At 48.3% G+C, this 26383-nt stretch overlaps 1 protein-coding gene across 3 annotated transcripts in view; it reads left to right on the forward strand.

Annotated features, from left to right (window-relative positions):
* Positions 1–26383, forward strand: part of LOC147101507 (1-phosphatidylinositol 4,5-bisphosphate phosphodiesterase delta-3-like) — a 275280-nt gene that overhangs the window by 213032 nt on the left and 35865 nt on the right. Inside the window, exons 9-14 of one of the 3 annotated variants that reach the window (XM_085966655.1) lie at positions 2808–2933; positions 4248–4283; positions 7160–7316; positions 18349–18465; positions 19235–19413; positions 24883–25018. In XM_085966655.1, coding sequence (XP_085822781.1) covers positions 2808–2933; positions 4248–4283; positions 7160–7316; positions 18349–18465; positions 19235–19413; positions 24883–25018 — 751 coding nt within the window. The remainder of the gene's footprint in view (positions 1–2807; positions 2934–4247; positions 4284–7159; positions 7317–18348; positions 18466–19234; positions 19414–24882; positions 25019–26383) is intronic. The other 2 variants (XM_085966656.1, XM_085966657.1) reach the window with 2 other exon arrangements.

The following is a 26383-nucleotide window of genomic DNA, read 5'->3' on the forward strand; positions in this document are numbered from 1 at the left end:
TGCTGGCGCACAGTGCTTGCGTACCCCAGGGGCGCAGTTAGTTCGAAGCGTCCCCTGGGATCACGTGGGCCATGGGCAGCCAATCGGAGCAGGGAATGCTCCATTCATAAGTCTTGACAGGAAGTGCTGTCAAGACTTATAAATACTACGGCCCCAAAATAGCACTAAACCTTCAAATACATTTTTAAAAAACATCACATTTTTTAAAATAAACTATAAATTACATGAAATAACTATTTTAAACAATAATTTAAATTTTTGAAAAAAATAATTTTACATTCTAATGGGGCTAAAAATAAACTTACCTTGCTTTAAAGTATTTAAAAATAATAAACCTGTGGAAAAAATGTTTTAATTTTAATTAATTCATCACTTACCTTGTAAAAAGCAGGCCTTACGCCTGCTTTTTACATTTCTAAATTCTGGAGACTTACCCTCCCGGGAAAACCTGTAAAAAAAACCTAAGTTTGATGCGCACGCGCTGCCTCTCCTGCACACGCGTTCGACCTCTGAACCCCTGCTTTCAGAGGAACAGAAGTGCCGGTGTCCCACGCATGCGCAGTGCATGCAGGAATCTGGCACTTCCATTGGGCCTACAGGTGAGTGCCCCGTGCGTACTCACCCGTGGAGACCCGAATTTCTGGGCCATTATCTCCAAGTTTGTAGATGACACAAAGCTGGGTGGGCGTGTGTGCTGTGAGGAGGATGCAGAGTAACTCCAGTATGATTTGGACAGGTTGGGCGATTGGGCAGATGTATGGTAGATGCAGTATAATGTGGATAAATGCGAGGTTATTCACTTTGGTGGCAAAAACAGAAAGGCAGATTATTATCTGAACGGCAATAGATTGGGAGAAGGGGAAGTGCAACGAGACCTGGGTGCCCTTGTGCACCAGCCGCTGAAGGTAAGCATGCAGGTGCAGCAGGCGGTTAAGAAGGCAAATTGTATGTTGGCCTTCATAACGAGAGAATTCGCGTACAGGAGCAAGGATGTCTTGCTGCAGTTGTACAGGGCCTTGGTGAGACCACACCTTGAGTATTGTGTGCAGTATTGGTCGCCTTATCTGAGGAAGGATATTCTTGCCATGGAGGGAGTGCAGCGAAGATTCACCAGACTGATACCTGGGATGGAAGGAATGAAGTATGAGGAGAGATTGGGTCGATTGGGCTTATATTCGCTGGAGTTCAGAAGAATGAGAGGGGATCTCATTGAAACTTATAAAATTCTAACAGGACTAGACAGACTAGATGCAGGAAGGCTGTTCCCGATGGCGGGGGAGTCCAGAACCAGGGGTCACAGTCTAAGGATAAGGGGTAAGCCATTTAGGACAGAGATGAGGAGGAATTTCTTCACCCAGAGAGTGGTGAACCTGTGGAATTCTCTACCACAGAAGGCAGTTGAGGCCAATTCATTAAATGTATTCAAGAAGGAGTTAGATATATTTCTTAAGGCTAAAGGGATCAAGGGATATGGGGAGAAGGCAGGGACAGGGTAATGAATTTGGATGATCAGCCATGATCTCATTGAATGGCGGAGCAGGCTCGAGGGGCCGAATGGCCGACTCCTGCTCCTATCTTCTATGTTTCTATGGCTGTTTTCCTTTGGCCTTGGCAGAGTGTGAGACTGGCAGGGTGGCACGGTGCCGGCTCCCAGGGGCTGGTGCCTCTGCTGTACATCCGCAGGCACAAGGCACCAACCCCAAGTATTTCAATGAGAATACTGCCGCGCCACAAGACCCTGCTGCATCATCGAAAGAGGCAGAGAGCCTGGAGGACATTACCTCCACTAGGTGAGGCCTAGCTCTACCTTTCACCAGGCCGTACTTGGGAACAGCGTTGGAACGGGGTGGGGGGAGATATCAGGAACCTCCCCCAGGAACCCGGCGCCACCCCTGTGGTTAGCAGCGGTCCTCCCAGGGGCTGGGGAAGGACAATCCACATTGAGGATGGAGGCTTCACTACCACAACTTCCTCCCATTCCTGCCATTAGCCCATCCCATGTGGGGCAGGATTGCAGAGGAGAATCTAGCCCAAGTGTCTTCCAGCTGTGTAATCATGGGGAGCCAAGCTCTGGAAAGAGCACCAAGCTATTTAATTATAGGAGCCAAACCATGTAATGATGGCACCCAAGCTATTCAACCATGAGGGCCAGCTACACAATGGGGATCAAGTTATTTAATCTGGTGCGGGTGGGGGCGGAGGGGGGGAGGGGGGCTAACTCTGAGGCAAATGTAAAAGATCCGTGGCACTGTTTTGAAGTAGAGTGGGGAGTTCTCCCCGGTGTCCCGGGGCCGATTGTCATTCCTCAGCCAACATCACTGAAACTGATTCTCTGTTCATTATCTCATTGCTGTTTGTGGGAGCTTGCTGTGCGCACATTGGCTGCCACGTCTCCCACATTACAACAGTGACTGCACTTCAAAAAGTACTTGATTGGCTGTAAAGCGCTTTGAGACTTCCTGAGGTTATGAAAGGCGCTATAGAAATGCAAGTCCTTTTTCATTATTTAATCAATTCAGCCAAACTATTTAATTCTGGGAGCCTAGCTATTTAGGAATACGAACATAAGAAATAGGAGCAGGAGTCGGCCATTCGGCCCCTCGAGCCTGCTCCGCCATTCAGTGAGATCATGGCTGATCTTCTTCCTCATCGCCACTTTCCTGCACTATCCCCATATCCCTTGGTTCCCTTAATATCCAAAGGGAATAGGGGCCAAGCCAGGATAACGTTCCCAGCTAGCTCACTAGAGCGTTGTGAGACGTCCGTCCCAAGGGCCGATGCAATCCTCTGACCATTTTTTTTTGCAGGAACTCAAGGCTAAGATTCTGATAAAAGGGAAGAAGTTCGATGGCTCCGGGCCCCCGACAGAGCCGGAGGAAGCGGCAGAGGACTATGAAGACGAGAATGTGCAAAATGGAGAGAAGAACAGAAAGGTAATCCAGCGGGATGGAAAGCGCGCGGCCGATTCGCTATTGTTCGTATTGCAGGAGGTGAAGCTCATCCCCACTCACTGTCTTGTCACTTTCTCTCTGAAGTTTCTGCAGTATTGGTTAATTCTGATGGACATCCCAGTACTGTGTTGGGTGCAGCCGTATCGTAACACGAGATCCTAATGAGGCACGCCCCAGGTTACGAAAAGCCCATTATTCTCCCAAGCAAACCATGACCTTGGGTTGGACAGATTGCCATATGCAGTGTGTCCTTACTCACTCCGTATATAACTGCTGGCTGGGGGGGAATGCGATCGAGAAAATAACTGAGAGAAGCAGGGAGGGGTGTATGTCATAAGCCTACAGGCACTTACCAGTCTGGGACTGTCCTCCCATCACTGATCAATTGATAATCATATTCACAGCACGTGAGTGTTTCTGTGAATGTGCATGTGAATAGGAGTTCATGCGTGTTGTGTGTGTTGTATGTGTGCACATGTGCATGTATGTGTGCAGGCACATACAAAAGTAAGGTCGAAAGAACCTGCATTTATATAGCGCCTGTCACAATCTCAGGAAGGACCAATGCACGTTGCAGCCAATTAAATTATTTTTAGAGTGGAGCCGCTGTTGTAATGTGGGAAATGCGGCAGCCAATTTGCACACAGCAAGCTCCCACAAACAGCAATAAAATAAATGACCAGATAATCTGTTTTAGTGATGTTGATTGAGGGACAAATATTGGCCTCAGGACACTGGGGAGAACTCCCCCTGCTCTTCTACAAAATAGTGGCTGTGGGATTTTTTACATCCACCTGAGAGAGCAGACGGGGCCTTGGTTTAACATCTCACCTGAAATACGGCACCTGCGACAGTGCAGCACTCCCTCAGCACTGCACTGCAATGTCAGCCTAGATTTTGTGCTCATTTCGCTGGAGTGGGACTTGAACCCACAACCTTCTGACTCAGAGGCAAGGGTGCCACCCACTGAGGCACGGCCGACTCTGTAAGGGCGGGTGGTGGGAAAAACAATCGAGTAATGGATTGTTGGTGCTTGTGTTCAATTCCTACATCTTTTTAGATCTTTCTGCCTATGGGTAAGTGACCCAGCCCGAGCCCCTCCCCCTGCCTGCCTCAGTCTGCACTGTTCCTGGATCTGAGACAGCGCTATAAATGATTGGCTCCGTCAGTGACTGGAATGGTGTTGCCTGTGGAAACATCGATATTAAGTGGGGTGTTGGTCTTTAGCAGGCTGTTCTCTCGTGTTTGCTGTTCCAACACCATTTACTGTTTTCCTGCTTTGATTCCCCTTCGCAGAGTCCGGCTTCCCCGGGACCAGCGGACAACAAACAGGTTTGTCTTTTCCTGCATTCCCGCAAGGACCTAGTCCCGCGTGTCCACCACACTGGGGGCAAACAATCACTGTCAGTCTGCGAACCATGGCTGTCTCTGTACCCTAACCCACAGCATACAGCATTGCTGTAAACCTACCGCCACCCGGTAGATAACGTCGCTACTGCACTAACCCCAGCCCGGAACAACGAGGCTGCCCAGCTTTTGCCAATCCAGCTACCGTATACGACCCATATCTTCCAGTTCACCCTCTCTCTTGAACGCTTACCCATTTGCAAAGTTCAAACACTGATTTGATGCTTTGACTGTTGACATACTTTGTATCAAACAGCAAAAATAAAGGATTCAAAACAGAAAATGCTGGAAACACTCAGCAGGTCAGACAGTGTCTGTGGAGAGAGAAAGAGAGTTAACATTTCAGGTGGGGTGGGGCAGGTTCTGAACCAGCCCCTGAATCCCCAGCACATCTGCTGCATGTTCGATATTTGATTTTGTCTTCACCTTCAAAATGGTGCGGTGAAATGAAGGACGTGGCTTGTGGTGAATCCTGGGCCTCGTCCAGTCTGTGCTGCGTGACATTGGAGCCCTGACCCACTGGGCAATCATCACAATTCAAAATCAATCACTGCTTGGCCAGAGACAGTTAGCTCCTTACCCTGCGACTGAAACAAAGTGGATTGAGAAAGAACTTGCATTTATAGCGTGCTTTATTGAATCTCCCGGGATTTCCCAGAGTGTTTCACCGACATTGAGTTACTCTGAAGCACAGCCACTGAATTAATTGGGACCTGAAAAGGAAGTCAGTGCTATAACAATAAGATCTTGTAGTGACACTGTGAGATAGTCGTAAAGGAATGCTTAATGTCTCTGTAAAAATAGCAGAGAAAGAAGTTTCATCCCAAGTAGATTAAGCCAATATTCTCTACAGTTTAGAAGAATGAGAGGTGATCTCATTGAAACATACAAGATTCTGAGGGGTGTTGACAGGGTAGATGCTGAGAGGTTGTTTCCCCTGGCTGGAGAGTCTAGAACTAGGGGGCATAGTCTCAGGATAAGGGGTCGGCCATTTTAGACTGAGATGAGGAGGAATTTCTTCACTCAGAGGGTTGTGAATCTTTGGAATTCTCTGCCCCAGAGGGCTGTGGATGCTGAGTCTTTGAGTATATTCAAGACAGAGATCGATAGATTTTTGGACTCTAGGGAAACAAGGGATAGTTAGGGATCGGGCAGGAAAGTGGAGTTGATGTAAAAGTTCAGCCATGGTCTTATTGAATGGCGGGGCAGGCTCGAGGGGCCGTATGGCGGAGCCGGCTCGAGGGGCTGTGTGGCGGAGCAGGCTCGAGGGGCAGTATGACGGAGCAGGTTCGAGGGGCCGAATGGCCTATTCTTGCTCCTAATTCTTCTGTTCTTCTGTTCTTATGACACGTTCATAAGCTGTAATTTTTAAAGCCTAAATATTCCTGGAATTTGGGCAGCGTGTAGTCACAAGGAGAGGTGCTAACAGTGGACCAGGAGGGCCGAGCTTTGCTCCCTCCTCTGTGCTAAGTTAGCTGATCTCAGAGAGACAGTACAGTTGGCCTCAGTGTCCCTGTGCTGAGGAGGGGACAATCAGCCAGGTCGCCTGACCTGATCACTAGCCATTGACCTGCTGGACAATGTTCACGAGTGAGTGTGAATGGGACGGAATCTGACTCACTGCTATGCAGCCCGTAGTTGAATAACCAGCAGACACTGACTATCCAGGCTGTCTGGTGAAGAATGGCCATTTGAGCAAGGCTTCGGAGGACTCTCAAGTGTACAGGAGACAAGAAGAGCAAAACTGAGGAGTAAATTAAACCGGCAGAGACTGAAAGGGGGAGGTTTAACAGAGGTGTTCAAAATGATGAATGGTTTTGATAGAGCAGATAAGGAGAAACTGTTTCCAGTGGCAGGAGGGCCAGTAACCAGAGGACACAGAGTGAAGGGAATTGTCAAAAGAACCCGAGGTGAGAGGAGGAGTATTGTTGTGATCTGGAACGCGCTGCCTGAAAGGGCAGAGGAAGCAGATCAATAGTAACTTTCAAAAGGGAATCGGAGAAATACTTGAAAAGAAAACATTTACAGGGCTCTGGGGAAAGAGCAGGAGAGTGGGACTAACTGGGTAGCTCTACCAAAGAGGCAGCCTGGGCACAATGGGCTGAAAGGCCTGCTTCCGTGCTGTATGATTCTATTATTGTATACTTCAGTCACTTTAGCAAAATATTCAATCACATGTCAGAGCTGATGGACACTCACACCGTCACACCACACCTCCAATCAGAAGGGACTTCAACTGCAAACCGTTCAATCAAATCCATTGGCTCAGCCTCGGTCTGACTTTATTTACCAGCTTGCCATGCTTGCTGGCTCTGGGACTGGGCAGCGCTGGGCATCAGGGATTTGCTGGATGTCAGGATCTGCTGGGCATCAGCGATCTGGTGGGTGTCAGGATCTGTTGGGTGTCAGGGATCTGCTGGGCGTCAGGGATCTGGTGGGTATCAGGGATCTGCTGGGTGTCAGGGATCTGCTGGGTGTCAGGGATCTGCTGGGAGTCTGGGATCTGCTGGGTGTCAGGATCTGCTGGGTGTCAGGGATCTGCTGGGAGTCAGGGATCTGCTGGGAGTCTGGGATCTGCTGGGTGTCAGGATCTGCTGGGTGTCAGGATCTGCTGGGAGTCAGGGATCTGCTGGGTGTCAGGGATCTGCTGGATGTCAGGATCTGCTGGGAGTCAGGGATCTGCTGGGTGTCAGGATCTGCTGGGAGTCAGAAACTGCTGGAAGTCAGGATCGGCTGGGTGTCAGGATCTGCTGGGTGTCAGGGATCTGCTTGATCTAACTAGCCATGCCATGATTTTGCAGGAGGCGGTGAAGGAGCTCTCGAAGGAACTGTCCGAGCTCGTGGTTTACTGCAAGGCCGTCCATTTCCGCAACTTCCAGTACGCCTGGACCAAGGGGTGTGTCTGTGAGCTCTCGTCCTTCTCTGAGAACAAAGCAAAGAAACTCATCAGTGAGTCAGGTGAGGCAAAACCACCGCCGGAATCTCCATTAACTCCCATGTCCTGGGAGTTTTAAGTGCCTGAGTCTTCCCTGGTCAATGTTCTTGACAGCCTGTGACCCAGGGACTGTTGTATCCGTGTGTTAATGGAGACACGGAATGTAGGAGTTGGTTTAACAGGTGTTTACTGAACAAAGTCTGGAGGTGAACTAAAAGATACAAGACGCTATACAGGCTTATATACCCGAGTGGTCACTACCGGTATTACAGTACACAGGGGCTCTTAAAGGTACATACACTACAATTCCTCCCCTTTTAGATAATTAGTACATAACATTTTAAGTAATCATTAATTAACATGTTTACAAGAACAATAATCTACACATTTGCTGCAGTTAATCAATTATAAGTCAGTCTCTCTGGAGGCTTCCTGATTCGGTCCGGATAACGCCTCGGTGGTGTAGTAGTTTTCGGTGGTGTAGTAGGTTCTTTTGGCAAGGTCGATTCGGCTTGAATGCGAGTGTCGGGTTCATCTGGTTCCAGTATCACCGGATCGGAGGTAGATACTATGGGTATCTCTGCTTCATCATTAGGCGTATAGAGTGGTGGTGTAGGTTCTCCTTTTTCGGATGACTCTATGATCTGGTCAGCATGGCGCCTTATTATGCTTTCTCCAATGTCCATGGTATACATCAGCGGTCCTAGTCGTGTGCAAATAGTTCCAGGCTGCCATTTCTCGGTACGGTAGTCCCGGGCCAAAACTTGTTGACCTATCTGGAAGGTTCTAGTTGGCCTTTCATTCATGCCTTGAAATTGCCGGTTCTCTACGTCCCTTCTGATGTTTGGCTTGATCAAATCTAGCCGGCATCTTAGTCTTCTATTGAAAAACATCATGGCGGGAGTTTGGTTTGTAACCACATGTGTTGCATTCCTGTACGCAAACAAGAAGTTATCTACCTTATGTTGTAGATTTATGTCTTCATTACCCATGGCCTTTATGGCCTTCTTGAAGGTCTGGACAAACCTTTCAGCTAATCCATTGGTGGCGGGATGGTATGGGGCGGACGTGTAGTGCTTAACCCCATTGTTTTTTAAGAACTTCCTGAATTCTTCAGACACAAATTGCGGTCCATTATCAGAACAGATCTGTTCAGGCAGCCCATTCCTGGCAAATATGGTCCTTAATACTGTGATGGTTTTTTCCGTGGTGGTGGAGGACATCTTTATTACCTCCGGCCACTTGGAGTGTGCATCAACCGCGATTAAGAACATTGAGTCCATAAATGGACCAGCAAAGTCGATATGTACCCTTTGCCATGGAGATGAGGGCCACTCCCATGGATGTAGAGGGGCTTGTGGTGGGGCGTTTTGGATCTTCTGGCATCCTAGACAGCTCTTGGTCATTTTTTCGATGTCTCCATCGATACCTGGCCACCACACAAACGCTCTGGCTAGGTTCTTCCTTTTCACTCCACCCAGATGCCCCTCGTGAAGCTCCTTTAGCACTTTATCCTGGAGTTTGGGTGGAATCACCACTCTGGATCCACACATCAAGGTTCCTCGGCACACTGACAGCTGTTCTCTTCTTTGCGAGAATGCTGGCAACAGTGGTTCGCCATGTGCTGGCCATCCCTTCACCGTCAAATCGTAGACTCGTGAGAGAGTCGGGTCATTTCTCGTTTCCTTTTCAATGGTAGAATTTGTTACTGGTAGACATTCCACTATGGTTGAGTGGAACATCTCCACTGGGTCCACTGTAGGTGCCTCTTCTACCATTGGCAACGGTAGGCGCGATAAACCGTCAGCATTCCCATGCTGTTTTGATCCTTTGTATTCTATGTCATATTGGTGTGCCCCTAGGAAAAGGGACCACCTCTGTAGCCTTTGCGCTGTCATAATGGGAACGCCCTTTTTAGGGTTGAATATGGAGACGAGGGGTTGATGGTCAGTCAACAAGGTAAATTTTTGTCCATGTAGGTAATGGTTGAATTTCTTCACTCCCCACACCAGGCTAAGTGCTTCCCTGTCGATCTGGGCATAGTTACGCTCAGCTGAGTTCAATGAGCGTGACGCAAAAGCTATCGGCCGCTCCGAGCCATCAGGGAATCTATGTGATAATACCGCTCCTACGCCGTAAGGGGATGCATCGCACGCCAGTCTGATTGGCAATGATGGGTTGTAATGAGCTAACACTTCCTTGGACCTAATCAAGCCTTTGCATTTATGGAAGGCACGTTTACAGTCTTCGCTCCATTTCCAAATTACTCCCGTTTGTAGCAGTGCGTTAAGAGGGTGCAGAACAGTTGACAAGTTCGGTAAAAATTTATGATAGTAATTTATCAATCCCAGGAACGACCTTAATTGTGAGACATTTTCAGGTGCTGGGGCTTTTATGACCGCTTCAATTTCTTCAGGTGACTTATGCAACCCTTCTTCATTAATTATATGGCCACAATATGATATTTGTTTCTGGAAAAATTCGCACTTGGGGCGATTTGCTCGTAGGCCCCGTTCTCTCAGCCTAGTGAGCACCTGCTCCAAATTGGCAAGGTTCTCGTTGTTGTTTTCTCCTGTTACAAGGATGTCGTCTAGGTAGCATTGAGTCCCCGGAATCCCTTGCAGGACTTGCTCCATAGCTCTTTGCCAGATAGCTGGAGCTGATGCTACTCCGAAAACCAGTCGATTGTACTGGTACAGGCCTTTGTGTGTGTTTATCGTGAGATACCTTTTAGAGGCCTCCTCAACCTCCATCTGTAGATATGCCTGTGCCAAGTCAATTTTGGTGAAACGTTTCCCTCCGGATAGTGAGGCGAAAATATCTTCTATCCTCAGAAGAGGATACTGTACCATGTGAAGGACCGGGTTTACAGTCACCTTGAAGTCCCCACAGATGCGAATTTTTCTCTGTTCTTCAGATCGGCATACACGTGCAATGTGTCCCATCTTTCCGCATTGCCTGCATGCTTTGTCCTTGAACCAGCAGTCCCTCTGGTCATGGGTGGATCAGACGATGGGTGTTGCCCACTCGCTGCAATCTACCTTGGATAACACGCCTGCTTTTTCCAAATTCTCCAGCTCTGCCTCGACTGCTAGACGAATTGCGTATGGCACCGGCCTTGCCTTAAAAAACTTGGGAATTGCCGCATCTTCCACTTTTATTGAGGCGGTGACGCCTTTCAAGGTTCCTAGTTCCTGTTGAAACACTTCTTTGGCGTTAGCCAAGATGTCTTTTAATTGTTCAGGTATGACGTCATCATCATTTTTTTTCTTACTGGTCACCGTCAGTGCCTGAATGGAGTGCCAGTCTAAACGTATCTTCCTGATCCATTCACGTCCCAACAACGGTGGACCACCATCTTGCAGAATGTATAAATACAACTTCTGTATTTCCTTGCTGTTGTATACAACAGGCACCCTTATTTTCCCTCTGGGGTATACTTTCTGCCCCGTATATGTCTTCAAGATAATGGATGTGTCTTTCAAAGGTATATGCGGAAATAGCCGCTCGTAATCCCGTCGACTTATGACGGTCAGAGCTGATCCTGTATCTAGCTCCATTTTAACCGGGGACCACGCTATCGTGAGGGTAACCCAAATGGTCTGGTAATCTTCTTTGGCAATTACATTATGTAATTTGAGACAGCTTAGTCTCTTGTTTCCGGAGTCGCTATCGCTCTTCTGGTCTTCGGAGCTACTGTCCGTCATCATTTGTACCTTTCTGTACTTTTCCTTATTGATTTTTTTTCTGTCTGTGGATTTTTTGTTTCCAGATCGGCATACACGTGCAATGTGTCCCATCTTTCCGCATTGCCTGCATGCTTTGTCCTTGAACCAGCAGTCCCTCTGGTCATGGGTGGATCTGCCGCAGCAATAACATCTCTCGAAACCCCGTGTCATATCATGGATGCCGAAGTCCTGTGGCTTTTGTTGTATCTCTGCAGCTCCTCTTGCTGCTGCTTCGTATGATACAGCCACACTGAAAGCCTTGTCCAGTGTCAAATCTTTCTCAGAAAGTAGCCTTTTCTGTGTTCCTTCGCTTAGGAGACCGCAGACGAATTTGTCTCGTAGACAATCTGCCAGTCCTGCCCCGAATTGGCAGTGCTTTGACAGCTTTCTTAATTCGGTGAGGTAATCAGCGTTACTTTCATTCTTGTGCTGATTCCTCCTGAAGAATTTGAATCGTTCCGCTATCAGCAGCAGTGTTGGGTTTAAGTGCTCCTGTAGGGTATCAACAATCTCCTTAAAATTCTTGTCCATCGGTTTGGCTGGAGTGATTAAGTTTCGTAACAGCCCGTATGTCCTTGCGCCCATCAGATTTAGAAGTACCGATGCCTTTTTATCATCCTCTCTACTTCATTCGCTGTGCAATATACCGCCACTCTTTCCACATATGTGGTCCAATCCTCTATATCACTATCGAAAGCAGTAATATTGCCAGTCTTAGGCATCCTGAAAATCAAAAATGGCGCCTCCCGCGCTTTCCCGCCGCTGCCGCTGCTGACAACGCTGTTCTCCGCGGTTTTTATTTACACAGATATTTTTAATAGTTGGAGACTCGTTCCCGCCGGACTCTCTGGGACTTTTCCCTCCCTCTGCTTGGTCCGAACGCCGACCTGCTTTGCAGCGCCGACCGTCTCCCGAGTGCTCCACCCTCCGTCTCTGTTTGCCTCCGCCTTCCGACTCAGTGCTCGGCCCCGCTGCAGAGCCACCCGATCGAGCCCCAGCCCGCCGCCCAGGAAGGATTAATGCAGTACCTGCCACCAGGCCGGCTAGCTGGTGAAACCACAGTTTTTTTTTTGTTTTTTTTCCTTCAACCTTCGTCTGAGGAATTGATCTCCTTGAGGTGCTGCCGAATTGCAGGTAAGTCCGTTTCCAATTCGTCGCCACTGTTGTATCCGTGTGTTAATGGAGACACGGAATGCAGGAGTTGGTTTAACAGGTGTTTACTGAACAAAGTCTGGAGGTGAACTAAAAGATACAAGACGCCATACAGGCTTATATACCCGAGTGGTCACTACCGGTATTACAGTACACAGGGGCTCTTAAAGGTACATACACCACAGGGATCATTGTCAGAAATTGCACCACAGTGCGAGGCACTCATCCAAAAGAAAGAAAAAATGTAGGAAACACGGCAGCCAATTTGTGCACAGCAAGCTGCAACATGATAATGAGCAGGTAATCTGTTTTGGTGATGTTGGTTAAGGGATAAATATTGGCCAGAACACCAGGCAGAACTTCCCTGCTCGTCTTCAAAATAATGCCATGGGATCTTTTACTTCCATCTGAGGCGGCAGACGGGGCCTCGGTTTAACATCTTACCTCTGCAGTGGGACTTGAACCTGCAACTAGGCGAGGGTGCTACCCACTGTCCCACAGCTAACACTGTTGTAAGTTAACCAGTTCACAACCAGGTTCAGGGCTGGTCAACCAGTAATTCTCAGTAATGAAACACTGACTGTAAATCTCCAGTCAGTGACTGGTGTATTTATATCCTGTGTGTGTCTTGCTTTTGAGCAGACGTACATTCTCTAAAAATGCCCTGCCCCTACCCACATTGGAACTGGGCTAGCAGTAGGGTCCCTACTGCACCTGCCTGAGGAATAAAGGAAAATGTAGTATTGTATTCCCTTTGAGGGCTGTTGAGGCTGTATGTCCCAGATCAAAGCGTTGTATATCTTTACTCTTTGTAAACTGCACCATGTCATTCACATCCTAACAGCCGGTTTCAGAAGCTCTGGGCTGAGAGTAATGGTGAATTGGGATGGGCCAAATGCATACAGAAGTTTTTCGATCAAAACTGAAATTCGTTTTGGCACCAGCTGGTTAATTAATATTCACATTTACCCATGGACACAATGGGCTGGCTTTTCATTGGGCCGTGGAGTCAGGATTGGAGGCGTGTGGGGGTTTAAAATCCGGAAATCGGGGGTCCCGACCCCATCTCGCCCCCAACCCGCCTCCATGCCAATTTCAAAGGAGGCAGGTACCTGCCCCGCACTGGGACCCGCCTCCCCGAGGCAGGAAGGGGATTAGTGTCAATTAACTGCCTGTTAACAGGTAGTTAACAGGCAGTTTTTAGCCTAATCCCTATTTCCATTGTTGAAATGTGGGATTCCCGACGGCTCCAAACCACGGCAAGTTAGCGAGGCGGGCCGTCGGGATGAAGGGCTTGGAGGGTTCGAGATGTCCGGTGTTCAGGTGAGTGATGGGTGCATGAGTGCAGAGGTAAGTGTGTTTGGTGTGTGTAAAGTGTTTAAAGAAGTTCTACCAACCTTTACTTATCTTTACAGCCTTCCTTCCTTCAGGTCTCGGGAGTCCCTCATCTCACCGGCACAGAAAGCAGAATGGCCGCGAGCTGTCAAAATCTGCAGCCTCTGCTTTCTGTTCCGGGGAGATCTCTAAATCATCCTGAGAGGAAGGAATTAACCTGGATTACAGATTGTCAGTGTTTGACAGCTTCAAACAGCTCAAACGCTGATATTTCATCTGTCAAAAGGTCTTGACAGATGAAATTTCAATCTGTGACGTCACCTGTTGCCAGGTGGCCCTTAATTGGCCTGCTGAGCCCGCTGGGTGGGCTCAACAAGGTCAATCAAGTCTAAATCGCGTGGGTTGGCTAGAACTCGATGGAGGCGGGACCACAACCTGAAAGTTGTAGTCCCGCCTCCTACTCGCCTCCTCAATGAAAATCCAGCCCAATGAATCAGCTCGGCTAACCACTAAACTCGACGTTGACAGATTTGAACCACCCTCAGGCACTTACTGGTTGGGTGTCGAATTGCTGCACCTGAGCCAGTGCTCAGCCACACAGAGCACGCTGCGATCTGCGATCGATGCTAAATTAGCTGACCTTAGCCGGGGCATCACTGGGTGTGTTGGAGGCTACGGTAGTGTGGTGGTTATGTTACTGAACGAGTAATCCAGAGGCCTGGATAACATTCCATTGAACATTGCCCCCTAACGGAAGCTTATCATTTTTAAACTTGCTGCAGCACAGAAGCTTGACACTGTAAAACCATCATGTCCTGGATGCGCTGTGGAGGGATCGAGGGGTAGTTTGTCACTTCACCGCCTGGCCTGTGAGCTGGCGGAGTGGATCGCCCACCCTTTACACATCGACCGACTTTCATTCCACTGACTTTTTCTTTATTCGTTTATGGGATGTGGACGTTGCTGGCAAGGCCAGCATTTATTGCCCATCCCTAGTTGCCCTTGAGAAGGTGGTGGTGAGCCGCCTTCTTGAACTGCTGCAGTCTGTGTGGTGAAGGTGCTCCCACAGTGCTGTTAGGGAGGGAGTTCCAGGATTTTGACCCAGCGACGATGAAGGATCGGTGATATACTTCTAAGTCAGGATGGTGTGTGACTTGGAGGGGAACTTGGAGGTGGTGGTGTTCCCGTGCGTCTGCTGCCTTTGTCCTTCTAGGTGGAAGAGGTTATGGGTTTCAGAGGTGCTGCTGAAGATGCCGTGGTGAGTTGCTGCAGTGCATCTTGTAGATGGTACACACTGCAGCCACGGTACGCTGGTGGTGGAGGGAGTGAATGTTTAAGGTGGTGGATGGGGGTGCCAATCAAGGGGGCTGCTTTACCCTGGATGGTGTCGAGTTTCTTGAGTGTTGTTGGAGCTGCACTCATCCAGGCAACAACAACTTGTATTTATATAACGCCTTTAACTTAGTAAAATGTCCAAGGCGCTGCACAGGAGTGTTATAAGACAAAAAATTTGACACGGAGCCACATAAGGATAAATTAGGGCAGGTGACCAAAAGCTTGGTCAATGAGGTAGGTTTTAAGGAGTGTCTTAAAGGAGGAAAGAGAGGTAGCGAGATGGAGGTTTAGGCAGGGAATTCCAGAGCTTAGGGCCCAGGCAACAGAAGGCACGGCCACCAATGGTTGAGTGATTAAAATCAGGGATGATCAGGAGGGCAGAATTGGAGGAGCGCAGATATCTCTGGGGGTTGTGGGGCTGAAGGAGATTACAGAGATAGGAAGGGGCGAGGCCATGGTGGGATTTGAAAACAAGGATGAAAATTTTGAAATCAAGGCACTGCTTAACCGGGAGCCACTGTAGGTCAGCGAGCACAAGGGTGATGGGAGAACAGGACTTGGTGCGAGTTAGGACATGGGCAGTCGAGTTTTGGATGACCTCAAGTTTACGTAGGGTAGGATGTGGGAGGCCAGCCAGGAGTGCGTTGGAATAGTCAAGTCTAGAGGTAACAAAGGCACACTCCTGGCTTGTGCCTTGTAGATGGTGGAAAGGCTTTGGGGAGTCAGGAGGTGAGACACTCACCACAGAATACCCAGCCTCTGACTTGCTCTTGTTGCCATAGTATTTATGTGGCTGGTCCAGTTAAGTTTCTAGTCAATGGTGACCCCCAAGATGTTGGTGGTGGGGGATTCAGCGATGGTAATGCCATTGAATGTCAAGGGGCGGTGGTTAGACTCTCTCTTGTTGGAGATAGTCATTGCCTGACACTTGTGTGATGCGAATGTTACCTGCCACTTATCAGCCCAAGCCTGAATGTCATCCAGGTCTTGTTACATGCGGGCATGGACTGCTTCATTATCTGAGGAGCTTTGAATGGCGCTGAACACTGTGCAATCATCAGCGAACATCCCCACTTCTGACCTTATGATGGAGGAAAGGTCATTGATGAAGCAGCTGAAGATGTTTGGGCCTAGGACACTGCCCTGAGGAACTCCTGCAGCGATGTACTGGGGCTGTGATGATTGACCTCAAACCACCACAACCATCTTCCTTTGTGCTAGGTATGACTCCAGCCAGTGGAGAGTTTTCCCCCGATTCCCATTGACTTCAGTTTTACTAGGGCTCCTTGATGCCACACTCAGTCAAATGCTGCCTTGATGTCAAGGGCAGTCACTCTCACCTCACCTCTGGAATTCATCTCCTTTGTCCATGTTTGGACCAAGGCTGTAATGGGGTCTGGAGCTGAGTGGTCCTGGTGGAACCTAAACTGAGCTCAGTGAGCAGGTTATTGGTGGGTAAGTGGCGCTTGATAGCACTGTTGATGACACCTTCCATCACTTTGCTGATGATTGAGAGTAGACTGATGGGGCGGTAATTGGCCGGATTGAGTTTGTCCTGCTTTTTGTGGACAGGACATACCTGGGCAGTTTTCCACATTGTCGGATAGATGCCAGTGTTGTAGCTGTACTGGAACAGCTTGGCTAGAGGCGCGGCTAGTTCTGGAGCACAAGTCTTCAGCATGACAGCCGGGATGTTGTCGGGGCCCACAGCCTTTGCTGTATCCAGTGCGCTCAGCCGTTTCTTGATATCACGTGGAGTGAATCGAATTGGCTGAAGACTGGCTTCTGTGATGGTGGGGACCTCAGGAGGAGGCCGATATGGATCATCCACTCGGCACTTCTGGCTGAAGATGGTTGCAAACGCTTCAGTCTTGTCTTTTGCACTCACGTGCTGGGCTCCACCATCATTGAGGATGGGGATATTCATGGAGCCTCCTCCTCCCGTTAATTGTTTAATTGTCCACCACCATTCATGACTGGATGTGGCAGGACTGCAGAGCTTTGATCTGACCCGTTGGTTGTGGGATCGCTGAGCCCTGTCTGTAGCATGCTGCTTCCGCTGTTGCAGCTTCCCCAGGTTGGCACCTCATTTTTAGGTATGCCTGGTGCTGCTCCTGGCATGCTCTTCTGCACTCCTTATTGAACCAGGGTTGGTCCCCTGGCTTGATGGTAATGGTAGAGTGAGGGATATGCCGGGCCATGAGGTTACAGATCGTGGTGGAATACAATTCTGCTGCTGCTGATGGCCTACAGTGCCTCATGGATGCCCAGTTTTGAGCTGCTAGAACTGTTCTGAATCTATCCCATTTAGTACGAAATAAAGATCAAGTTGGTTTAATAATGTGGTGGGTGGGTTGTGGCACCTGCCAGAATACAGCCCAAGCTGTGAAGGTGAAATCTACTCCATACAATCAGATCTGGGGGTCCAAACAATTGCCTCCCATTACTGATCATTCCCACTATAATTGGACTCAACAATCCAAATATTGAATTTCAAGTCTAAAAGGAATTAACTTAACACCAATAATCTACTTCCTATTGTTCTTAGATGGTTAATCCTAATACATTTCATCTCTCCATCCAATGGGCTGTCAGCCTCTCCATCCAATGGGCTGTCAGCCTCTCCATCCAATGGGCTGTCAACCTCTGGATCCAATGGGCTGTCAACCTCTGGATCCAATGGGCTGTCAGCCTCTCCATCCAATGGGCTGTCAACCTCTCCATCCAATGGGCTGTCAGCCTCTCCATCCAATGGGCTGTCAGCCTCTCCATCCAATGGGCTGTCAGCCTCTCCATCCAATGGGCTGTCAGCCTCTCCATCCAATGGGCTGTCAGCCTCTCCATCCAATGGGCTGTCAGCCTCTCCATCCAATGGACTGTCAGCCTCTCCATCCAATGGGCTGTCAGCCTCTCCATCCAATGGCCTGTCAGCCTTTCCATCCAATGGGCTGTCAGCCTCTCCATCCAATGTGCTGTTAGCCTCTCCATCCAATGGGCTGTCAGCCTCTCCATCCAATGGGCTGTCAGCCTCTCCATCCAATGGACTGTCAGCCTCTCCATCCAATGGGCTGTCAGCCTCTCCATCCAATGCATTGCTCAGTGTTTACTCCCTGGTACATGTTTTACTCTCCTCCATCATAGGCTGTTCAGCCTCTCCTCCCAGATGTAATGGTTAATCGGTCCTTGCTGACACTCTGCTCAGCCTCCCTCCCCAGTGAGCTGCTCGACACTCCAAATAGTTTGGAGAAACCAGGGATCTGATCACAGCTCGGCTATGGACCACAAACTGACAACAATGGCGTTCCATGCAGAATGTCGAGGAATCGAGCTCAACAGGTGACATCATCCTACCCACAATACACTGCAACAAAGAAGGGGATTGGCAGCCGTGGGTGGTAAATAAACTGAGTATTGCTGCACATGCCTCAGAATATGGCTTCACCATGAGAATTGATTCATCATTTTTTTTGTTCCCCTCTAAGGATTATTTCCTTTTCTTTTTCAGGGAACCCCTTTGTTTGTTACAACACTATGCAGCTGTCCAGGATCTATCCCACAGGCTCCCGAGTCGACTCTTCCAACTACAACCCTCAGGAGATGTGGAACGGCGGCTGTCAACTGGGTCAGACTCGCTCACACCTGCTCGTGTCTTTCACGTATAACGCGCGGGATTAAATCCAGACTTTACTCAGATTAAAATGAAGGTTTTGGGGGTTTAGCTATGTTAGATAACGAACCTAACTATTAGAAAATAAGTGACGTGCATTAAATGAGAACTCATAATAATGTACGCTGGACTGCACTGGCAAACCAGAATTTGCCCAATTTAGATTAACTCATAAATCTGGCCCAGTATTTGATTAATGAATGAGATTTCAAGGTGTTTTAAGGGGTTGGGTTATTGAATATTAGGAACACAGGAGGAGGCCATTCAGCCCCTCGAGCCTGTTTCACCATTGACTGAGATCATGGCTGATCTGTATCCTAACTCCATCCATCCGCCTTGGCTCCATATCCCTTAATACCCTTGGTGAGCAAAAATTGATCAATCTCAGATTTAAAATTATTAGTGGAGTGAGCATCTGCTGCTACTTGTGGGAGAGAGTTCCACACTTCTACCACCCTTTGAGTGAAGAAGTGTTTCCTAACTTCTCTCCTGAATGGCCTGGCTCTGATTTTAAGCTGATGTCCCCTTGCCCTAGACTTCCCACCAGTGGAAAAAGCTTCTCTCTATCTCCCTTATCAATTCCTTACAAAATCCTAAAAACCTCAATCAGATCACCCCTTAACCTTCTCTATTCCAAGGACTGCAAGCCTAGTTTATGACATCTCTCTTTGATTGTTGATCAATTCCATTTTTGTTAATTGATATAATTTTTATTTTCATCCAGTGGCCCTGAATTTCCAGAAGCCCGGAACGGAGATGGATCTAAACAAAGGGAAGTTTCGACAGAATGGTCGGTCTGGCTACATCCTGAAGCCGAGTTTCATGAGGAACAGGTCCAATATGTTCGACCCTGCAAGAGCCAAACCAGGAGCAGGCCTCGACAGGATACAGCTCATCATCGACGTAAACCTATTTCAGTTTTTGTTTCCTTAAACCCAGAGCTGTGTGTGTTTGGGGCAACTGAAAATCCAGGATAAAATCAAACTCAGATAAGTTCAGCTTAGCATGCTTGGGAAGAAGAGGTGACTTTGGACCTATGGTTCCCAAAGCTCTCCACCACTGGGGTTTCCCTCGCCTCATGTCTGGGTCTGTTGTGGACTGATTGATAGAGATTGATCGCTGTGATTATTCAACAACTCCATTATCCTTGTATCATGCGACTACCAAGTTGGTCAAAGATGAACTAGATAGACCTTGGTCTTTTTTCATCCAGCAATTCCTCTGTTCCTATGTTTGAATCTCTTTACTAATGATGGATTTTGTACTTTTGGGAGTGGAACTATGAAGCTCATTACTATCGAGTTCTATTTGGGAAATAGCAGTTTTATGGATTAGCTCGATGAGTGATTGTTGGAATTGGGTTGGATTAAATCAAAATACACATAGCTGGAGGACCTTCTGTTCACATTGTTTATACCAAAATGGTAAATATATATAAAGAACACTTGGACAATTTCAATATCAATAGGCCTGAATATCTTGTCCAATATTGCTGCACCATCTCTATGTCCATTACAGGAAATCATGAGAACAATTACATTAACAGTATTCTGTTCATGGGCTTGGAGAGTATCGGGAAATATTCCAAATCCGTGTTCCTGACATGGAGCTTCACCCGACAGGAGCACTGACTGAAATTCCAGGCGTGCAGCACCTTGCCCCATGATATTCTATTGTCAATGGAAATTTAAATTGAGAGAGATGTACAATGGGCTGATTAAATATTGCCTGTTTTACACTGTCACCCAAAGTCAAAATGACCTCCTTATTTCAGTGTAACAACAATGGACCCTTCACTCCAATAGGACATGATAATGGGACCAATCACTGTAACACAGTAAAAACTGTAACATTACCATGGGTCACTTCACTTCAATATAGTGTGGGGGACTACGGTCTCCCGCGTAAAGAAATAGGCAACACAGCGAGCTACAAGAAATAGGTCTTTACTCCAACTCTCACAATACAGTACTGAATTCGTGAAGCCCGCGAACCTGTGATGACTCACGGATTGGTCACCTGCTGGAACCTGATTGGTTTTCCTTCTATCAGCACCAGGCAAGTCTGAACGTGCCTTATTCCTCTCAGCTTGCAACTGTCTTGCGGGGGGAGGGGAATACAGCAGTTAAAAGGGGATTATACAGGTTTATCTACATACACACAGTGTTTCCCCAATGTGGCAACAATAGAAACATAGAAACATAGAAGATAGGAGCAGGAGTAGGCCATTCGGCCCCTCGAGCCTGCTCCACCATTCAATGCGATCATGGCTGATCATCCAAGTTCAGTACCCGGTCCCTGCTTTCTCCCCATACCCCTTGATCCCTTTAGCCTTAAGAAATATATCCAACTCCTTCTTGAATATATTTAATGAATTGGCCTCTACTGCCTTCTGTGGTAGAGAATTCCACAGGTTCACCACTCTCTGGGTGAAGAAATTCCTCCTCATTTCTGTCCTAAAAGGCCTACCCCTTATCCTTAGACTGTGACCCCTGGTTCTGGATTCCCCGACCATCGGGAACATCCTCCCTGCATCTAGTCTGTCCAGTCCTGCCAGAATTTTATAAGTTTCAATGAGATCCCCTCTCATTCTTCTAAACTCCAGCGAGTACAAGCCCAATCGACCCAATCTCTCCTCATACGTCATTCCTGCCATCCTAGGTATCAGCCTGGTGAATCTTTGCTGAACTCCTTCCATGGCAAGAATATCCTTCCTCAGATAAGGCGACCAAAACTGCACACAATACTCAAGATGTGGTCTCACCAAGGCCCTGGACAACTGTAGCAAGACATCCTTGTTCCTGTACTCAAACCCTCTCGCTATGAAGGCCAACATACCATTTGCCTTCTTAACCGCCTGCTGCACCTGCATGCTTACCTTCAGCGACTGGTGCACAAGGACACCCAGGTCTCGTTGCACTTCCACTTCTCCCAATCTATTGCCATTCAGATAATAATCTGCCTTCCTGTTTTTGACACCAAAGTGGATAACCTCACATTTATCCACGTTATATTGCATCTGCCATGCTTCTGCCCAATCACCCAACCTGTCAAAATCCTCCTCACAGCACACACGTCCACCCAGCTTTGTGTCATCTGCAAATTTGGAGATATTACATCTAGTTCCCTTGTCTAGATCATTAATATATATTGTGAATAGCTGGGGTCCAAGGACCAATCCCTGCGGTACCCCACTAGTCACTGCCTGCCACTCGGAAAAAGACCCGTTTATTCCAACTCTTTGCTTTCTATCTGCCAACCAGTTCTCTATCCAAGTCAATACCTTGCCCCCAATCCCATGTGCCTTAACTTTATACGCTAATCTCTTACGTGGGACCTTATCAAAAGCCTTCTGAAAGTCCAAATACACCACATCCACTGGTTCTCCCTTATCTATTTTACTAGTTACATCCTCAAAAAATTCCAGTGGAATAGTCAAGCACGATTTACCTTTTGTAAATCCATGTTGACTTTGTCCGATCCTGTCACTGTTTTCCAAGTGATGCGCTATTACATCTTTTATAATGGACTCTAGCATTTTCCCCACTACCGATGTCAGGCTTACTGGTCTGTAATTCCCCGTTTTCTCTCTACCACCTTTTTTGAATAGTTGGGTAACATTAGCTACCCTCCAATCCATGGGTACTGTTCCAGATTCCATCGAATGTTGGAAGATGATCAGCAATGCATCTACTATTTCTAGGGCAACTTCCTTAAGTACCCTAGGATGTAGATTATCAGGCCCTGGGGATTTATCGGCCTTCAATCCCATCAATTTCCCTAACACCATTTCCCTACAAATACTGATTTCTTTCAGTTCCTCCCTTTCATCAGACCCTATGTTCCCCGATATTTCTGGGAGGTTATTTGTGTCCTCCTTTGTGAAGACAGAACCAAAATATGTATTTAATTGGTCTGCCATTTCTTTGTTCCCCATTATAAATCCCCCTGATTCTGACTGCAAGGGACCTACGCTTGACTTCACCAATCTTTTTCTCTTCACATATCTATAAAAGCTTTTAGTCAGTTTTTATGTTCCCTGAAAGCTTACTCTCATATTCTATTGTCCCTTTCTTAATTAATCCCTTTGTCCTCCTTTGTTGAATCCTAAACTGCTCCCAATCCTCTGGATTACTGCTTTTTCTGGCCAATTTATATGACACTACAATGGGACAGTAAATCTATATATATAAAGCGGTTTGTCTCTCTGTTTGTCTCTCTGTTTGTCTGTTTGTCTGTCTCTCTGTCTGTCCGCTATACACTCAAAAGTTATACAGCGTACCTACACGCATGTTATATCAAAAGAAAGCTTATCATTAGGGGAGTCTAATAGGTGTATTTACTTTTTGGTCAGACAAAAATTGTTCGGACAGTATACAAAAAAGTTTTAAAAAACGGCAACATTCCGCTCATTAGCGTTGAGTGACGTGATGGTTGACCAATCGTACAGGGGATTAACCTGATGGTTGACCAATCGGTGCGTCACAGGGGGCATTTCATTGCATGTGTGGGCGGGCCTAATCCTTCTGAGCTGAGGTGAGTGGCCGCCATCTTGATTCCTAACTATTGATTTATTTTTCCCACTTTCTGTGTGTTTATTTTTCCCACTTTCTGTGTGTACCCCATTAGGTTCTTTTCTGCAGTTGTCTTCTTAGCTATGGGGTGCTTAAAAACCTGAACTTTAATATTTAGGAATCTCTCTTTATTGTAGTGGATGCGCGGAGCTGCGGCCTAGTAGCACGGGAAGCCTGGGCCTTGAGTTCAGCGGATTCCCGGCGCGCCCGCAACCTGTCGAACCTGCTCAAGGCCGTTCATTTCCGCGACCACGTCACCGTCTTCGCCTCAGCCAACGGCATCTGGGTGACGGCCGAGGCCGCCAAAAGCGTCCAGGGGAACGCGTTCATCCAGGTGCCGAGGCCCGGGCCACGGGGCGGAAAGCCGACCAGGTCACCATCTTCGCCTCGGCCAACAGCATCAGGGTGACAGCCGAGGCCGCCAAAAACGTCCAGGGAAACGCGTTCATCCAGGTGCCGAGGCCCGGGCCCCGGGGCGGAAAGAGGGATTGGAGCGGGGGGGGAGGGGAGAGGGTAAGAGGGAGGGGGGGAAGAGGGAGGGGGGGAAGAGGGAGGAGAGGGAGGGGGGAGGAGGGGGAAGAGGGAGGAGGGGGAGGGGGGAAGAGGGAGATGGGGGAGGGGGAAGAGGGAGGAGGGGGAGGAGGGGGAAGAGGGAGGAGGGAGAGGGGGGAAGAGGGAGGAGGGGGAGGGGGGAAGAGGGAGGAGGGGAGGGGGGAAGAGGGAGGAGGGGGAGAGGGAGGAGGGGGAGGGGGAAGAGGGAGGGGGGAGGGGAGAGGAGAGGGGGAGGGAGGGGGGAACGGAGAGGAGGGGAGAGGAGAGGGGGAGGGAGAGGAGAGGGGGAGGGAGGGAGAGGGGAGGGAGGGACAGAGAGTAAAGCAGGGAGAGACAGGGGGAGGGAGAGAGAGAGGGTGAGGGAGGGAAAGAGTGAGGGGGTGGGAGAGGGAGGGAGAGCTCGCCTTCTTCCTTCCTTCCTTCCTTCGCAGGGGTCCATCGGGCCAGGCCTGAGGAGCTCCTTCCCCCCCCTCTCTCTCCAGGCTAATCCCAAACTAAATCCAGCAGTCTCTCTCTCTCTCTTCCCCCCCGTCTCTCTCTTCTCCCCCCAGTCTCTCTCTCTCTCTCTCTCTCTCTCTCCCCTCCAGTCTCTCTCTCTCTCCCCCCCCAGTCTCTCGCTCTCTCGCTCCACCCCCCGTCTCTCTCTACTCCCCCCAGTCTCTCTCTCTCTCTCTTCCAACAACAACATCCCCATAAAAAACCCTCGGCACCGACGGGCACTCCAGCTAGTATAAAATATAATAGAGAAATGTATCTCACATTGATTAAACCAGTCCTATCTCTATAAACTTGTCCAGTGCCCAGTGCCTGGGATATCTCAGGACTTGCCCTGTGTCTGATTATCATATTGTTCTCATTCCAGCTGCGCCTAATTGCTCAATCTTCATCTCAGCATTCTTGCTCCCTCCTTGCCATGTTCCCTGATGAAGCCTCTGCTGTTCCCCATCCTGATAAAATTCCCGTGTTTTCTCCATCCCTTGATACAGTTCCCCCTCTCCAGTACCAGGATGTCTCCTCCGCTCCATCACCTGATGAAGCTCCCACACTCTCCCTCCCCATCCACTTATGGAGCAACTTTTCTCAGTCTTTCTCACTGTCTCCTCGGTGGATCCCCACTCTCTCTCTCTCTCTCTCTCTCTCTCTCTCTCTCTCTCCCTCTCTCTGTCTCAGACTCCTATCTCTGGTGAATTACAATGCACTCTATGTCGTAGAACCCCAAATTCTCAGATTGTTGTCTGTTTTTCAGATTATTACAGCTCAGCAGCTCCCTAAAGTGAATAAGGATAAAAAGAATTCCATAGTGGATCCCCTAGTGCGTGTGGAAGTGCACGGTGTCCCTGATGATAACGCCACAAAAAAGACAGGACATGTTGAAAATAACGGTAAGATGATGATGTGTGTGCAACACCTATCTGATGGGAGTTATACTGTCAATGGTGTGTCTAAGGCTCTCGATAGTGTAGCAGTTAATAACTTCTGAAGGTAGCATGGTGTCCTGGTGCCCCTCGATTAGATTCCAGGGATCTGCTATTCTTCAAATAGCAACAATAGAACCACAGAAGCCCATTGAACCCAATGCCCGAGTCATTTGTACAACATATTCGGGACATTCTGATGGGGCTGAGCTTCCAGTCTTGGAGATATCCGGGACGATGCGAGTCACTGAACCTGCGACAATCACCACACTTAAACCTCCTGTTGAGCCTCATTTAAATAAAACAGGCAGATGATTGGGCAATTCAGAAAGACAACAGCACGACTGGGGGCTTTGCAAACCGTGCACTGAGTGGGAAATCAGTCGAAGCTTTGAGTTTTAACCAATATTTACCCAATCCACTGAGCTTTTATTCAGTTGGTATATTTTTGGATATATTTTTCCTTGAGAAGGTTGCTCCTATGACTGGAATTGTTGATCTGTCTGTATTTAATCTGTACTCTGCTTCCATACACCTTCGAATCCATAAATATCAATCCTTTTATGGGGCTTCCATTGTACCAGGCGTTGTAAAGGGGTCGGCACATTGGAAGCCTCATTAAAGATATACTGATAGTTGTGGATTTTAGGGTGTAAGGAACAGAGGTCGGTCAATGGATTTCAGACAGCCTTTAGTTGACTTTAGCCAGCTAGAAGCTGTTTATTTAAAGTTGCCACACTCTGTGAGTGTGTCGCTCTGTGAGTGTGTCGCTCTGTGAGTATATCACTCTGTGAGTATATCACTCTGTGAGTGTGTCACGCTCTGTGTCGCTCTGAGTGTGTCGCTCTGTGAGTGTGTCGCTCTGAGTGTGTCGCTCTGTGAGTATATCACTCTGAGTGTGTCACGCTCTGTGTCGCTCTGAGTGTGTCGCTCTGTGAGTGTGTCGCTCTGTGAGTGTGTCGCTCTGTGTGTCGCTCTGAGTGTGTCACTCTCTGTCGCTTTGTGAGTGTGTCGCTCTGTGAGTGTGTCGCTCTGTGTGTCGCTCGGAGTGTGTCACTCTCTCTGTCGCTCTGTGAGTGTGTCACGCTCTGTGTCGCCCTGTGAATGTGTCACGCTCTGTGAGTGTGTCGCTCTGAGTGTGTCGCTCTGAGTGTGTCGCTCTGTGAGTGTGTCACTCTCTGTGTCGCTCTGTGAGTGTGTCGCTCTGAGTGTGTCGCTCTGTGAGTGTCGCTCTGTGACTGTGTCACTCTGAGTGTGTCGCTTGGTGAGTGTGTCGTTCTGACTGTGTCACTCTGTGAGTGTGTCGCTCGGTGAGTGTGTCGCTCGGTGAGT

This window comes from Somniosus microcephalus, chromosome 24 (genome assembly GCF_052327205.1).
Source record: "Somniosus microcephalus isolate GS21.2 chromosome 24, FLI_Smic_1.0, whole genome shotgun sequence".
NCBI classification, from domain to species: domain Eukaryota; kingdom Metazoa; phylum Chordata; class Chondrichthyes; order Squaliformes; family Somniosidae; genus Somniosus; species Somniosus microcephalus.